At 43.2% G+C, this 15,679-nt stretch overlaps 1 protein-coding gene across 4 annotated transcripts in view; it reads right to left on the bottom strand.

Moving 5' to 3' along the window:
• Positions 1-604: 604 nt before the first annotated feature.
• Positions 605-15,679, bottom strand: part of ZGRF1 (zinc finger GRF-type containing 1) — a 61,432-nt gene continuing 46,357 nt past the window's right edge. The window contains exons 12-22 of one of the 4 annotated variants that reach the window (XM_085875314.1): positions 15,061-15,281; positions 14,065-14,218; positions 13,758-13,835; positions 12,660-12,798; positions 10,502-10,629; positions 10,264-10,387; positions 9,774-9,950; positions 9,485-9,619; positions 8,046-8,310; positions 7,517-7,821; positions 605-6,027 (exon numbers count right to left, since the gene is read on the bottom strand). In XM_085875314.1, the coding sequence (XP_085731440.1) occupies positions 5,917-6,027; positions 7,517-7,821; positions 8,046-8,310; positions 9,485-9,619; positions 9,774-9,950; positions 10,264-10,387; positions 10,502-10,629; positions 12,660-12,798; positions 13,758-13,835; positions 14,065-14,218; positions 15,061-15,281 (1,837 nt within the window). In that variant the 3' untranslated portion in view covers positions 605-5,916. The remainder of the gene's footprint in view (positions 6,028-7,516; positions 7,822-8,045; positions 8,311-9,484; positions 9,620-9,773; positions 9,951-10,263; positions 10,388-10,501; positions 10,630-12,659; positions 12,799-13,757; positions 13,836-14,064; positions 14,219-15,060; positions 15,282-15,679) is intronic. The other 3 variants (XM_085875323.1, XM_085875332.1, XM_085875342.1) reach the window with 3 other exon arrangements.

The raw sequence follows: 15,679 nt of genomic DNA, 5'->3' as shown, positions 1-15,679 counted from the left end.
CTCATATCTTCCCCCATCCAAAACCATGATCTTTTCTACCCCCGTTAATCCACCCCAAACACACCTCCTTCAAATTCCCTGCTTTCCTTCCTGAAAGTGCCTGTGGCGTCCACCTTGTTTACCCAGTGTACCCCACCCCAATCCTCTCCCTTCGACAGATCTATCGCCTCTGTTTCCCACTGTTTTGTGATTCTCTCTCCTGCCCCTCTTGTCTCCTACCTTGTTGTATATCATGTGTGTTAGCTCTTACATGAGCCTCAACAATATATACAAACAGGGGCAATACCCCTGAGTGCTCATCTGGTAGCAGGTGGATAAGATAACCAGGGAGCCACTGAAAGACATGGATGACCCACAAAATATTGTCGTGGCCATGGTGGTTAGGTTAATTCCCCTGACCCAATTGTCGTGGACTTAACACCGACCGATCAGGTCGGTGTTTAACACTGACCAGGCCGGATCGCCGATCGGTTTTCCTTGGAGGGGATGAATATGGCGCGGAGAATCCTCGGAGAATATGGCGCGCGCAGGAGGGGAAGGGCGGCACGGAAGGAGTACATGGAAGCAACGCACAAAGGGTTTGTACTCGAACCCACAACATCAGTAACTTAAAATAAAGATGAAGATTTATTGAAAATAGATCAAATATTTACAAGGGTAATAGTTCAAAATGCAATGAGATAAATTCAGGTCTAAAGTCGAGGTGACTCTACACACGGATCTTAATACAGACAAGGGGAAAACAAAATAAAAGAAAATCCTCACTTTATTCTGGCACTTAAATCTACCCAGAGATGGTCTCTATTGAACTTTGTGATCGAGCCGCTTCGTCCTGCGTGGGAAAATGAACCCAAAATGGCACCGAACCGCTCTCTGGGTGAGAAACGTACATGAGGTAATTAGTGAGGCAGTATTCAACACCAGGGCTCAACAACCACCATGCGGCTTCTTCTCATGAACGAATATGCCGAATGTTCCTCTCTTACATGAGGTCTGCTCACAAAAATCGTCCACCTTCCTTGACCACACGATGAGACGATCTCTGAGGCCCCGTGATAAGGCCAAAAGGCACGCTCTGCTTCCCTCCTCAGAAACGTACACACTTCACGGTTCAGCCGAACAGTCAATGATTAGCTTGCCCAGCATGTGGGCAAATTTACAGCACGACACGGGAATCATGCAGCCATTTTGTCGTGCCAAGAGAATAGCAAAGCAAGATCCTCTGTCCCAGCCACGTTTCTCACCAACCGTGTCCTCTCACTACTCCTGTCTGCTCTTTTTATCATGACCCCCACCCCCATCCCTCCTCTCATGTCATACTCACCAATCATAAGCCTCGGGGGTGTGACTTAATGGTACATAGCCGGGAAGGCGGGTCTTCTTGCCTGCCTGGACATGCGGTATGTTATAAAAAACGTGATTCTTTCATTGCTGGCTTGTAAATGCAAAAACGTAGGAAAAGGTCACGGGGGCAATTACATACTGGGGGAAACTGGTCTTAATCCCTGTCTAATTAACACAGCACCACCCCCCATGTGGTGACAAGTAACACTTAAGCTCAGTTTCCCTACTTAATTTACATTGAGATGTCTCCTACACGTCCATAGACCAAGCAACTCTATAAAATTCCTCCATCTACCCCCACAACTATGACAATATGTAATGGAGAAAAAAGTAAATGCCTAAGGATCAATTTTTTTTAATGCTGTGAACAAACTTTGTTACACCACAGGTGATAAAAGTTGTGCTCAAGTTTCATCAAAATTGTGTGTAGTTTCTGAGAAAAAAGCAAATACATATGTGGGGGGGGGGGGATGTGGCAACCTCCCCATACACCCTCTTCGATCAGAAATTTTTAATGGCATGAACAAACTTTGGTACATGACGGGTGACGGGTCAAGATTCATCGAAATTGTGTGTGTAGTTTTGGAGAAGAGAGCAAATACATATTTTGAGGGCAACCCACCTTATATCCCCTGAAAGGCCGATTTTTCTTATGTGATGAACAAACTTTGGTAGATGATGGGTGATGAGGGTTGTCGTCAAATTTCATCAGACTTGTGTCGCTTCTGAGAAGAAAGCAAATATCTCTTTGGGGGAAACCCCCCATAAATTCTATCTGTAGACCCCCCTCAGACCCAAATTATTTTTATTGCCATGAACGAACGTTGGTATGCCATGGATGATGAAGGTTGGTGTTCAAGTTTTATCAGAATTGCATGTGTAGTTTCTGAGAAGAAAGCAAATACCTATTTTGGGGGTAACCCCCGTAAACCCTCTAAGGGGCCGATTTTTTTTTAATGCCATGAATAAACTTTAGTGCATTCACGATGATGAAAGTTGTGGTAAGGTTTCATTGAAATCGTATGTGTAGTTTCAGAGAGGAAGTTGAAAGTATTTGTGGACGGACTTTCGGATGGACGGACAGACGACATGCCCTCCCACAAGCTCCCCAGAACTACGTTCCAGGTGAGCTAAAAACAAAACAAGAAAAAAATAATAATACAGTGAATTCAGAAAATATTTACACCCGTTGACTTTTTCATATTTTGTTGTGTTCGCCTGAATTTAGAATAGATTGAATTTATATTTTTTGTCATCAATCTCAACAAAATACTCCATAATGACAAAGTGAAAGCATGTTTTAGGAATTTTTTACAAATTCATTAAAATTGAAAATATGAAATTTCTTGCGTCAATAAGTATTCCACCAGGAGTCGATACTTTGTAGAAGCACCTTTGGCAGCGATAACAGCTTCGAGTCTTGTGTATGTCTGTATCAGCTTTGCACATCTGAATTTGTGGATCTTCTCCCATTCTTCCTTACAGATTTTCTCAAGCTCTGCCAAGTTGGAAGGGGAGTGTCGGTGAACAGCAATCTTCAAGTCTTTCCACAGATTCTCAATGGGATTAAAGTCTGGACTTTGGCTGGACCACTCAAGGACTTTCATGTTCTTTCTTGTTCTGAAGCCATTCCAGTGTTGCTTTGGCTGTATGCTTGGGGTCATTGTCCTGTTGAAACATAAATCTTCACTGCAGCCTCAGGTATTTTGCACTCTGAAGCAGGTTTTCCTCAAGGATTTGCCAGTATTTGACTCCATTCATTGTTCCCTGTATCCTTACAAGTGTCCTCATCCCTGCCACTGAAAAGCATCCCCATAGCATAATGCTGGCACCACCATGCTTCATGGTAGGGATTGTGTTAGATGGGTGATTAGCTGTGCTCGGTTTTCGCCAGACGAAGCGTTTTGCATTCAGGTCAAAGAATTTCATTGTCATCTCATCAGACCACAGAATCTTTTGCCTCATTCTCTCAGTCTTTCAAGCACATTTTCGCAAACCCCAGGCGTGCTGTCATGTCCCTTTTTCTCAGAAGTGCCTTTCGTCTGTCCACTCTCCCATCTCAACCAAGGAACTCTGAAGTTCTGTCAGAATGGTCATTGGGGTATTGGTCACCTCCATGACCAAGGTCCTTCTTGTACGGTTGCTCAGTTTGGTTGGACGGCCAGTTCCAGTTGAGCCTGGGTCGTTCCATATTCTTTCCATTTCCTAATTATGGAGCTCACTGTGCTCTTGGGAACTTTCAACACACTAGAAATAGATTTATACCATTCCCCACATCTAGGCCTCCTCACAATTCTATCTCAGAGTTCTACACACAGTTCCTTGGACTTTATGGGGGAGTTTCTGCTCTGACATGTACTGTCAACTGTGGAACCTCATATGGAAAGGTGTGTTTCTTTCTAAATCATGTCCAATCAATTGGATTGGCCACAGGTGGACTCCAATCAAGTTGTCGAGACATCTCAAGGATGACCAAAGGAAATTGGATGCACCTGAGCTCAATTTGGAGTGTCATAGCAAAGGGGTTGAATACTTATTGACACAAGACCTTTCAGCTTTTCATTAGCTCACCTGGAACATCGTTCCGGGGAGCTTATGGGATGGCGTTTCATCCGTCCGTCTGTCCACAAATACTTGCAACTTCTGTGAAACTGCACATAAGATTTTGATGAAACTTTACCACAACCTTCATCACCGTGCATGCACCAAAGTTTGTTCATGGCATTAAAAAAAAAATGGGCCCGAGGGAGTTTACGGGGGTTGCATCCCAAAATAGGTGTTTGCTTTCTTCTCAGAAACAATACATGCAATTCCGATGAAACTTGACTACAACCTTCATCACCGGTGACGTAATGTTTTTTTCACAACATTAAAAAAATCGGGGTCTAAGGGGATGTATGGGGGGGTGGGATGTTACCCCCAAAATATGTATTTGCTTTCTTCTCCAAAACTACAGATACAATCTTGATGAAACTTGACCACAACCTTCATCACCTGTGATCTACCAAAGTTTGTTCACGCTATTCAAAAAAAATGAATATATATCGGGGTCGATTTTATGGGGGTGGTCAGGTTGTCCCCCAAAATAGGTATTTGCTATAACATTGGTTCATTAGTACATTTTGCTGATTTCATTCCACGTTGACTTCCTCCTCAGTATCATCATTCTACCAGGTGAGTACCCAGGGGTATTGCTCCAATTAAAAAAAAATTAATTTGTCAAAATTTCTAATAAGACGTTTTCACTTTGTCATTATGGGGTATTTTGTGTAGATCGGTGACCAATTTTTTTTTCTAATGCAATCCATTTTTAATTCAGGGAACAATATGTGAAAAAGTCGAGGGGTGCGAATACTTTCTGAAGGCACTGTCGGTGTTCATCATTACCTCAGTTCATTACCCAACCACACTCATGACCTCTTCTACCCATAATGACCCCATTCCCAAGCACTCAATTTTCCCAGGTTATTGTGATTTCCCCCCCCCCCCCCTCTCCCTCACTTTTTTGTTTGTTGTCAGTTGGTTTGTTCCTTTTCAGTTTCATCCCCACTTTCCCCTTCCTCTTCTTGCTCTTTCATTCAGCTTGTGTGCAGCTTGTTCACTGCCACATGTACTTCTCCCCTTCCCCTTGATCTCACTCTAACTTCTACTCTGTTGTTGGTGTTTCTCCCTTTCCATTTTGTTCCCTTCCATTCTGCTCGAGCTCTTCCACAAGCCTCGACCATGTACTGTATATAAAAAAAGTGGTGCCAGGCACAACAAATCCCGCCCATTTAAGGCATAAAGTTATTTTGGGGATCAAATTTAAATTTGATACATCCTTTACCTGAATGTTGATTATAAGGAATGGAATAAGGAATATTTTAGTCTTAGTTTGAAGTCAATTAAACCATTTTTGACGAAATTATGACCGTAAAATGATTTTGACCTTTCAAGGCCTCGTAAGGTCAAAGCTCATGGTGTCAAATGAAAGCCAATAAAGGACTTGATATATGTCTTCCATAGTAAAGACGCATATTCCTAACCTTTTTTGATTTATAATGGAAATTTGTAATTAAGACCGATGACCATGGCTCCCAAAACATCGGACCCTACCAATCTTCACAAATATGCATTTTTCACTATAGGAATGGGTTGGATTATAAGTGACAAATAGAATAAGGTTCACTATAAGCTTAGTTTGAAGTAAATCAGATATTTTTGACGAAGTTATGAGCGAAAAACGATTTTGATCTTTTCGTGACCTTGACCTTGACCTTTGATCCAATTGAACCCAAAAGTTAATGGGGTCGTCCAAGGTTCATTGCCCACCTGTGGATTAAATTTGATAGTGTTTGCTAAAGCCGTTTTGCCGTAAAGTTGCTAACAGACAGACAGACAAACAAACAAACAAACAAACCGGACGATTACAATATCCCGCTCCCTCCGGGGAGCGGGATAAAAAACATCAGTAAGATCAAAACGTCTCTTTATTTTATCGCACATACAATTAATGGGAAATATCAAAACCAACATTTACAATATTAACAAAGTCCTTTTGCTGATGGAAGCATCATCAAGTTGTATATTCCGTCAGCACGTAATGGTTCCCTGTTGCTCAATGCTCTCTGCGTCGGAGGGAAGGAAACAGGGACGAGAGGCAAGAACTGCCTTTGACTTTGATCCTTTAAATCGCTTTTCAACCTGCACTCGAGCATTTTGTTTTGAAAACAAAATATATCACATTATTCCATACATGAAGGCGTGATGATGCAACAAAATAAGCTGCGTGCCCCCCCCCCCCCACCAAAAAAAAACCTAACACCTCAGCCGGAAGTTGACAAGCAATGTTTTCAAAAAGAAAAGAGTGCACTTTTGATGTTACTCCAGCCACTCCCTGAGAGAGTGAGGGAATGATCAAGTTCTTATTCTCTCTGGGGTATATAGATTATCGCAGGTCTAGCCTCAGATTCATTAGTCTGTGAGGGATGTGACAAGCATATAATGCCTCAAGAACGTGAGGTTTCTTCCCTTTTAGTTTAATGATAAACAGCAGTACTATTTATACACATCAACACAGTGCTTGTCCAAGGAGGAAAAAACCCATTGGGGAGGGGGGGATATTATTAGCATTAATATTTTTGTCATAACATTAATATTATGATGTTATCATTAGTGTTGTTATTACTTTCGTAATTGGAAACGAACTTGGCAAAATGTCACGATAAGCTATATCTATCCACCTCAACACGGATTTCATCCAAGGCAGAAAACCCCCTTGGGGAGGGGGCAAATGAAATCGCTACAACCTCCATCTTGTGACCCTTAGTCCTTCTGTCAAGTTTGTTTGAGATTGGATAAGTAACAACCGAATGTATCGTGGTCAGACAGACAAACGCCAAATTGCGTATTTTAGTTTGATTCTCTAAACTAACCAATCAATGCATTTTTCCCAATCAAATAAATAATGATCATCTTACGCCACGTCCCGGCTGACTAGCTGGTGTAGAGGTAGAGCACTTTAACTTTTAGGTGTCTGGTGCGTGTTTGATTCCTGACCAGACGACATACTCGGATTGGTGCTTCGCAGGCAGGGTGCTAAATCACAAAGTACTCCGTCCCTCGGACAGACATTGAGCCGGGTGTCCCATCTGCTAGCATTATGTGGTGGATGTTAAGGATACCACAGTACATATCATAAAGAAGAGTAAGCGAGTTACCCCCAGCACCAGGAACAAAGGACTGCCCAAATTACCTTCGGTCAAACATCACACCTGGCCAGCCGGTTCGTGAAAAACCAACTCCTCATCAAAAGACACTGTAAGATCTTAAACATCTGTCAGCAATCCAATCAATGCAAGCAGATGGTCCCCCAGGTCAAGGTCCCACCAAAGGACAGCACCATCATTCATGCAACACCCTGCCTGCAAAGGACTGGTTCAACAGTTTATAGTCAGATCAAGGACCAAATTCATACTCAACCCTCACAGATCTGTGCATGACCTCTGTGCCATCTTGTCAGACATTCCAAAACCAATAAATGTACTTCTAAAAACAATCTCAGAAAAAGATTGAGGGATGTTGGAATGCAAGTGAAGAGGTTTTCTAACACCAGGCCATGGTTTTCGGACTGCGGGTTTAAACCTGTCTTTGAAGAACGCCCTGCAGTACTAAGAAATAACTTTCAACTTACCTGGAACACACCCTTATCCTTTTTTCTCTTTCTCCATTTGTGCTGTCTCTCTGGTTCCTGTGCAAGGTGTTCCTTCCCCCTTGCTTTCCGTGGAATACATTCGGGTTTCTCCAAGCTCTCCTCAAGTTTCTCCAAGCTCTTTTCAAGTTTCTCCAAGCTCTCCTCAGGTTTCTCCAGACTCTCTTTGGGTTTCTCCCAGTTCTCCTCGGGTCTAAGTTCCTCGCCTGGTTTCCAGCTCCCTCTCGATTCAATGATTCGATCGAGAGTGGAGAAAATGTCACTCGCATCGTGAACACAGCTGATGTCTGCATGAAAGACAATGTGAAAGAACATTGCCGGTGCTAAGATCTCCTCAATTTGCGACTGCCATAATCATTGGTATATGTATGTGTTGGTGCACGAGTGCACGTGATCATGTGAATGTCATGTTGGTCCTGGACAGCTGCCGGATTTGACAAAAGCTTTATAGGCCAAAAGAGATCTTTCTGCACTCATGCGATCCTCCAGTGCGATACACAAAAACCCTTACCTTGGCAGTACTGGATTACTTTGCCCCACAATGGACTGGGCTTTAGACCGGCGATGCAGGCGATGATAGCCAGGTGCCGCTTTGCCCGAGTTAGGGCCACAGTGACCCTACGTGTCTCGTCCCTGGCACCTTGTACGCACGTGCGTACACATGATACAATCACAGCGTCCCGCTCCCCACCTTGGAATGCGTCCACTGTTGATACGAGTACAGAACGAGCCATGTCTGGACAGTAGGCCAAAACAGAGACCAAATGGTTTGAGATCTGCCAAGGAGAATCAACAGAAACGATCATGTGTAAACTGGTTCCATAAATTAGGGTTTAGATCCAATTTACAGTGACAAGCACGTTTCCCTCATAAACTGGTAGAACCCCATAGTTAATCCATTCCCCGAATGCATCCTTGATATCGACCCATCCAGGATTGTGTCCAATAGCCAAGGAGACTGCTTAGGCAGCACCAACGCTCTGCAAAGAGTATGGTCCCGATGGATGGATGGATCCTTGATATCCATTTGCTCCAGATTTGCATAAATAATTGTATTGCTCATCCATATGTGAGTTTTAAAACTTTAGAATGCTTTCATGTTTAGTGTTATCCTAAAAATGCTTGAAATCTAAAATGACTTTTCAATTTAAAAGATATTGGATTACTGTTTAAAAACAACAAAGTAAATACATTCTCCTCGTCTCCCTGTCAGGTTTGTTTTCATTATGAGAATCATTCACATTTCCACCACTGATTTGCATTCTTTTTGGGGATGATACAAACATTGTATACCCTTAATAAACAATCCTATCAGGGAGATGCTTGCACTGGGGATAGGAGGAATGTGAACAACATTATTTAATGAATCATAGTCTCTGTTGTCCCCTCCAAAGTTTGTTTCCTCCATTGAGGATCACAGGGCTGACAGGACGGCCTCGAGGTATGCACATGCGCCTCTAAGCTGTCCAGCCTGCGTTTCAACATCGGTCCAGCTATAAACTGCCATCCCGGTGAATCACAGGCAGGGCGATTCATTAATGTGTGATATCCCTCGGATGGACGTTAAACTGGGCGTCCCATCTACTGTCATTAGTTGGTAGATGTTAAAGATCTCAGGGTGTACTTCGCAATGAGTTGGCTAGCTATTACTGGCACCATGAACAGTGTGAACACATTACAAATTCCTGCCTAAAGTACTGTTGGGAAGGCAATGGCAAACCATCCATTTTAACCCTTGCCAAGAAACTGCTTTGGCAGCACCAATGCTCTGTAACAGAATATGGTATATCAGAATCAGAATCAGAATTCAACTTGGAATTGAGGAGAGAAACCAGGTGTGGGATTCAGGATGAACGTGTGCCACCAGGACAGGTTGGGGGAGGACAGGGAGATTAGTGGGCGAGAGAAGCCAGGACAGAACTAAGGTAATCAAAAGCCTTCCACAGATACCTGCTGGACCTGGGCTCGATAAGGTGTAATAACTCCAATATGGCTGCCGGGCACACCATCATCAACGAGTGCTTCCACCAATTTCACCACAAGTTTAGTTTCAGCATCATTTTGCCAACTTCCGTCACGTGTCAACTGCAAATGAAACATCAGCATCATTAATCAAGTTCCAACCTCCAGCTACCTGAAGGAAAACTCAAGTGTCTGATGCAGGAAGTGACAATCATAATCATCATTTCTTAGAATCAGGTTTCATTTCACAATACTTAATTTTCACAAAAAGGCTCACCTGCTCTTGCCCAGACACATTGTACAATGCAAGTGTTGGGAGCCAGTGAACAGCAGGGGATCTCTCGGTGGCAGTAACTCCATTCCGTAAGTGTCCATCGTAGAACAGGGATCCAGACAGTTGCCCGATGGCAGGATGACAGCGATATTGAGTGCTCAGAAACACAGGCTCATGACCCTGGACCATCACCAAGTATTGCAAATTAATGATAATGATAAGTTTTGTTGTTTGATCAACTACGTTCCATTTTTGTATATTTTCATCTCATTGTTTAAATAATACAATTATTTTAGAACAGTAGAAGCAAACTGTGACATCACAACAACAACTCCATAATCTCCAAATTCCATCTTGCTCAGCCAAGCCAGAAATGCCAAGACAAGACCCTAATGTCCACATGAAAGCTTGGATGGATGCACTCACAAGCCGAGTGTAAATAACCACACAGCGTGCTTCTGGCCCGAATTATATCCTGTTCATCTGTACTCACCAACAGCCTGAGACGGTTAAAAAGTGTCTGCTCAAGTCCATTTCCATGGTGCGATTCGGACCCGGAAATGGTAGGGGCAAGCTGCTTAGGGTCTCCTACCAGGATCAGCTTTTCACAGCCAAACCTTGAGTACACAGCAGATAAAAGAGTGTGCGTTGGAGATTTCAGGTCATGGCTAGAATCTAGGCTTTTGACAAAGGCCTTAATCACCTGGTCATTGGTTAAAAGTTGGTCATACCTGGCCAGAGGTAACAAAGACGTGGGCTCCGTCATCTGACTTGCTTCGTCAAGCACGACCACAGGAAATGACATGTGATCAAGGCAGGAAAACGGGCTGGCAGCACAGGTAACCCCAACAACAGATACCTGTACACGTACCCATAAATTGCCATGAAATCTTACCATTTTATTGGCTACTCCTCTTCCTTTTCTAATTTTCCAACTCTATATCTCCGATTCTCATTCCCAACCTTGGGTGTGTACATAATAAGTAGATAGTCCTTTATTTCACAATTTTTACTTACGTTGATAGGACATCAAAAATATTCTACATGAGCCAACTTCCATATGACTGCATCGTAAAAAACATAGATACTGTATCTTCTTCTTTTTGTATGTAGCACAAGGCTGCAGTGTAACATCATTGGCTGAGGATGTGGCTGTGCCAATTCTGTAATGCCCTCTGCTGGTTAGGCCAAGAATTTGGAATTTAGCCATGGATATCTGGCAACAGATTAAATAAAACGTGCAGGGTTTTATTTTTATTTTTTTGGTATACAATGTCCAAGCTTGTAGAATAGCTAGAACACAAAACAGATCAGGATGCAACATTAGGTCAGGATGCCAATGGACAAAATAGATGAAGCTGATGGAAAAACAAGGGATGCGGGTAAGAATGAATGGAAGGGAAAGACGCATGGAGTGGACAAGATGGAAACAGAAGCAAACTCTCAGGAAGGAAAAACTGGAAATTTCGAAGGAAGTGGGCTTGGGGGTTGGGGGGAGGTTGATGAGGTTAAATACATCATGGTTTTGAATGGAGGATGATCAAAGATGGTGGTGAACAGCGGTCTTGAAGACCTGAAGGGAAGGATGAGAATGAAAAGGATATGGAAGTTGGTTCCACAGTCAGGAAAGAAAGATAAACGAATGAGTGGAGGTGAGCAGTGATCCTGGATTTCTGGGAGTTTCACCAGAAGGGGGTTAATGGTGAACTATGTGTGCCCTGCAGAAACCTGGGGGGGGGGGGGACAAAGCAAAGCATGGAAAGAGCAGATTGTACAATATTAGAAATGAGGTAGTAGAAGCCAAAAGAGACCTGTTTGTGATGGCAAATTGATAGGCTGAAAGACTCAGCTTTGTTATGGAAGATTCCAATAATCTTGAAAGACTTCGTTTCCTTGGCATCAAGCTGAGCAAGGTGTAAGGCAGGTGAACCAGCCCATTGAGGAGAGCAGTATTCCATAAAGCTGCGGATGAAGGCCTTGTCGATGGATAAGAGTTCAGGTGTGTCAAGGAAGGACTTTGCACGATGGAGGACGATGTTGTCAAGGTGTGAGGAGAGGGAAGAGGTTGCTGCCTGTCTGTCAGATGGATAAGGGATGTCACGGCAGAGGGTGGAGTCATTAGCAAATAAATGAAGGGGATTTTCCAGTCAAAGAGATCATCAATGAAGATCAGGAATCGGACTGGACATAGAACACTGCATTGGGGCACTCCAGCCTTAACAGGGAGAGAAGATGAAAGGATCCCATTGAATGCCACACATTGGCTATAGGAGTAGAAGTCAGCAAGCCATGTGTAGAATTGGCCTTGGATGGCATAGGCAGAGAGTTTGGAGAGTAAGTTTGCCAGACTGCATCAAAAGCTCGAGCTATGTCCAGAGAGATAACCTCGATCTCCTGTCTGACATCGAGAGCCTCCATCCATTGTGGGGAGAGTAGTAGCAGCATGTTCAAGGTAGTATGACCGGGTCTGAAACCGAACTGATTATCTGAGATCAGGCCGTTGAAGAAAAGGAAGGATTTGACATCAACTGCAGTGATCGTTCCATGACCTTTGACATCAACAATAGGCCTTTAGTTAAGAGAATCCATTTTTTCACTATGTTTGTGTAGTGCAGTGATGTCTGCTAACTTCCAGGCAGATGGAAGATGACCTAAGGCAAACGATAGTGTAAAAAGGGTAGAGAGAGGATATGGAAGAGTAGCAGAGCAGATTTTTAGGACACGTGAGCAGATGTCATCCGGTCCAGTGGCAGAATCAGAGTCGAGGGTTCCCAGAAACCTTTCCACTTTCTCAGTTGCAAAAAACACGGAGTCCAGGAGCAGTTGGGTGTGACTGGGTAGGGTGGGTACAGAGAGCGAGGGGTTGGGGACACAAGATAAACCACTTACCTGTGACAGCAGCTTTTTGTTACGTCCCAGACGCTGCACTTCGAGGGCTCGGCGCAAGAGGGCTCTCTCTGCTGGGGACACAGCCTCTCTCAACATTGTTACCAACTCCCCTGGCTCACTGCCCTGTCCTGCATGCAGGCTACACAAGTGATGATAATAATAATCATTCCATCAAGCTTGCCTGTTTTGCAGCAGGATTAAATCACACAAAATTGTGTTGGACAAACTGATAATAACTGCAGTTTATATAAATAGATTGCAGACATCGACTGCTCAACAAAACCTGAGATTATTCCTTTAACTTTAAGAAAAACTGGTTGAAGTCAGGAAGATCCACATTCAAAAATTAAGTTATGCAAAACGAGTCTGGCTGTCCAACAGGCAAGGCCCAAGTCCCATGTTTTGACCACAGATTATAAAATAGTCTGAGTTGAGCATTGCCTGCTGGGCAGCTATACGAGATGGTGCCTTGTGGCTTAATTTTTGGACATTATGACTTTAAACCTGTATGACAATCATAATTCTTCGAGACATTAATCAAAGCTGAATTTAAAGCTATTTTTTCCTCCGCCACCGAGGGTTGACAGCGGTTATGTTTTCACCCCTGTTTGTCAGTTTGTTTGTCTGTGAACGGGATATCTCAAAAAGTTACGAACAAATTCGGATGAAACTTAGTGGACAGGGTTGGGTGTGTGACGAGGCCAAACTGATTCGATTTTGGTGAAGATCCGAATCTGGATCCGCATACAAGAATTTTTTTTATTTTGTAAGTCATTCTTTACCACTGAGAGATAGAGGCAAAAACTATATATAATCACAATATTTCAAAAAGTTGTGGACGAGTTATGACAAAACTAAGTGGATGAGTTGGGTAGGTGACAAGAACAAGCCGATTAGATTTTGGTTAAGGTCAGGATGCAGATCCGATCTTAACCAAAATATAATTAGATGCCAATAAAATGTAAACTGCTCAGCCTGGTGAAGGTATGTGCTCTACCGAGTGCTGTTCTAGTAAACTACTGGATTGCCTTTTAAAAAATGCAGAAACAAAATGTACGAAGTTGATCGTCATAAAATATAACCATTAAACCACCCTACCTGTAAGGTAATATCGCTTTAACGATCTTCTTGATGCTCCCAACACGAACAAACTCAGTGAAACCTTGTTGAAGCAACCTGAAATGCAGAGAGTTTTGAACAATAAAAGTAAGGCTTACACATCGATTGTCAATTCAAAGTGAACTCACCATCTCTTATTCACGCTGAAGATTTCACTTCTGTCTCAGGCCTATAATTGAGTGAAGCTTTCGCTATGAATTTACCCTGCACATTCTTTATCTCCGAATCTCATAAATAGCAGGATCATAACATTTACTCACTTGAGATAAATGATAACCTGACTCACCCCAACAAAACTCCATCCACTGCCATGTTGGTGGCAGCTGAAACTAAGACCCTCCAAGGGGAGTTGCCAGGTCTTGGTCCGGCTGCTTTGAAGACTCGAGAAAGGAAGCACACAATTACAGCGAGGAGAAAACTCTTTCCAGCTCCAAATACTCCTGGATAAGGGAGGAAGAGGATTTGCAATGTTAAAAGCTACCATTATGGTACTATTGTGAACTGGTTCTATAAAGTTTAACAACACTATAATTTGCCGAAGGTAAGAAATACAGAATCTAATTTGAGGCCATTATGATCCGGTGTCATTCAGTTTTTAGCTCATCTGGAACGTAGTTCCGGGGAGCTTCTGGGATGACGCGTCGTCCGTCTGTCTGTCCACAAATACTTTCAACTTCTCTGAAACTACACATAAGATTTCGATGAAACTTTACCACAAGGTTCATCACCGTGTATGTACCAAGGTTTGTTCAAGGCATTAAAAAAAGAAAAAAATTGGGCCTTAAGGGGGTCTACAGGGGATGCCCCAAAAATAGGTATTTGCTTTCTTCACAGAAACATGCAATTCTGATGAAACTTGACAACCTTCATCACCCATGACGTACCAAAGTTTGTTCATAGCATTAAAAATCATAAAAAAGGATAGTGGTTTGAGGGCATCTACGGAGGGAGTTTACGGGGTGGTTGCCCCCCCCCCCCCCCAAATAGGTATTTGCTTTCTTCTCAGGAACCACACACAAAATTTTGATGAAACTTGACCACAACCTTTATCACCGGTGATGTACCCAAGTTTATTCATGGCATTAAAATAAAAATGCAGAGGTATTTACTTTCTTCTCCCTTACATATTTTGTGGGTCATCTATGCCTACCAGTGGTTCATTGGTTATTTTATCCAGCCGCTACCAGGTGAGCGCCCAGTGGTATTGCCGTGATGTTTATTAAGTGGCACTGTGACTGATATTGTTTCTCAAGAGTCACCAGTCAGCTTTGGCCTCACGCACCTTGGATAAGAGTCACCGATTGAGCTGAATGTCCTGACACCATAGCGGACACCTGCCTGAGAGCAGCAGTCTGTTCGGCATTAAGGCCTAGGCGTCTCTCTATCTGCTCCAGCTCAGATGCTAAATGTTTTGCATCCAGCGTTGCACTTTGGCCAGAACACTGGCGTGGAGGTCTGAAACCAGGCCGGACTGCATGCACCACTGCTGTAGCTCGGGATGGCCTACAACACAGAAAATTGTTCAATTATTCAGATTATAATTGTCAAGAAAGTCGGCAGCAAACATGTATATATCTACACTAATAAAAGGCAGTGTGTGTGTGTGTGTGTGTGTGTGTGTGTGTGTGTGTGTGTGTGTGTGTGTGTGTGTGTGTGTGTGTGTGTGTGTGTGTGTGTGTGTGTGTGTGCGTGCGTGCGTCGTTGATTGGTATTTACATATGCGGGTTTTAGAATGTGGAATGGAGTCCTCTCAGGGCAGGCTCAAAGTATCCACCTTCATTTTGGGGGTCACGATTCATGGACCAAGCTGTAAAGTTTTTTGTTCTCAAAATTTTGTCTCCAGGATCGTCACTGAGACCCGGACAGCTTCCAACTGTAGTTTGTTTGTAATAATATTCCCA

This window comes from Eptatretus burgeri, chromosome 1 (assembly GCF_056783735.1).
Source record: "Eptatretus burgeri isolate ZD-2024b chromosome 1, Ebu_testis_v1, whole genome shotgun sequence".
Lineage (NCBI taxonomy): Eukaryota > Metazoa > Chordata > Myxini > Myxiniformes > Myxinidae > Eptatretus > Eptatretus burgeri.
The sequence above is the reverse complement of the archived record's forward strand: the minus strand, read 5'-3'. Positions and strand labels throughout refer to the sequence as shown.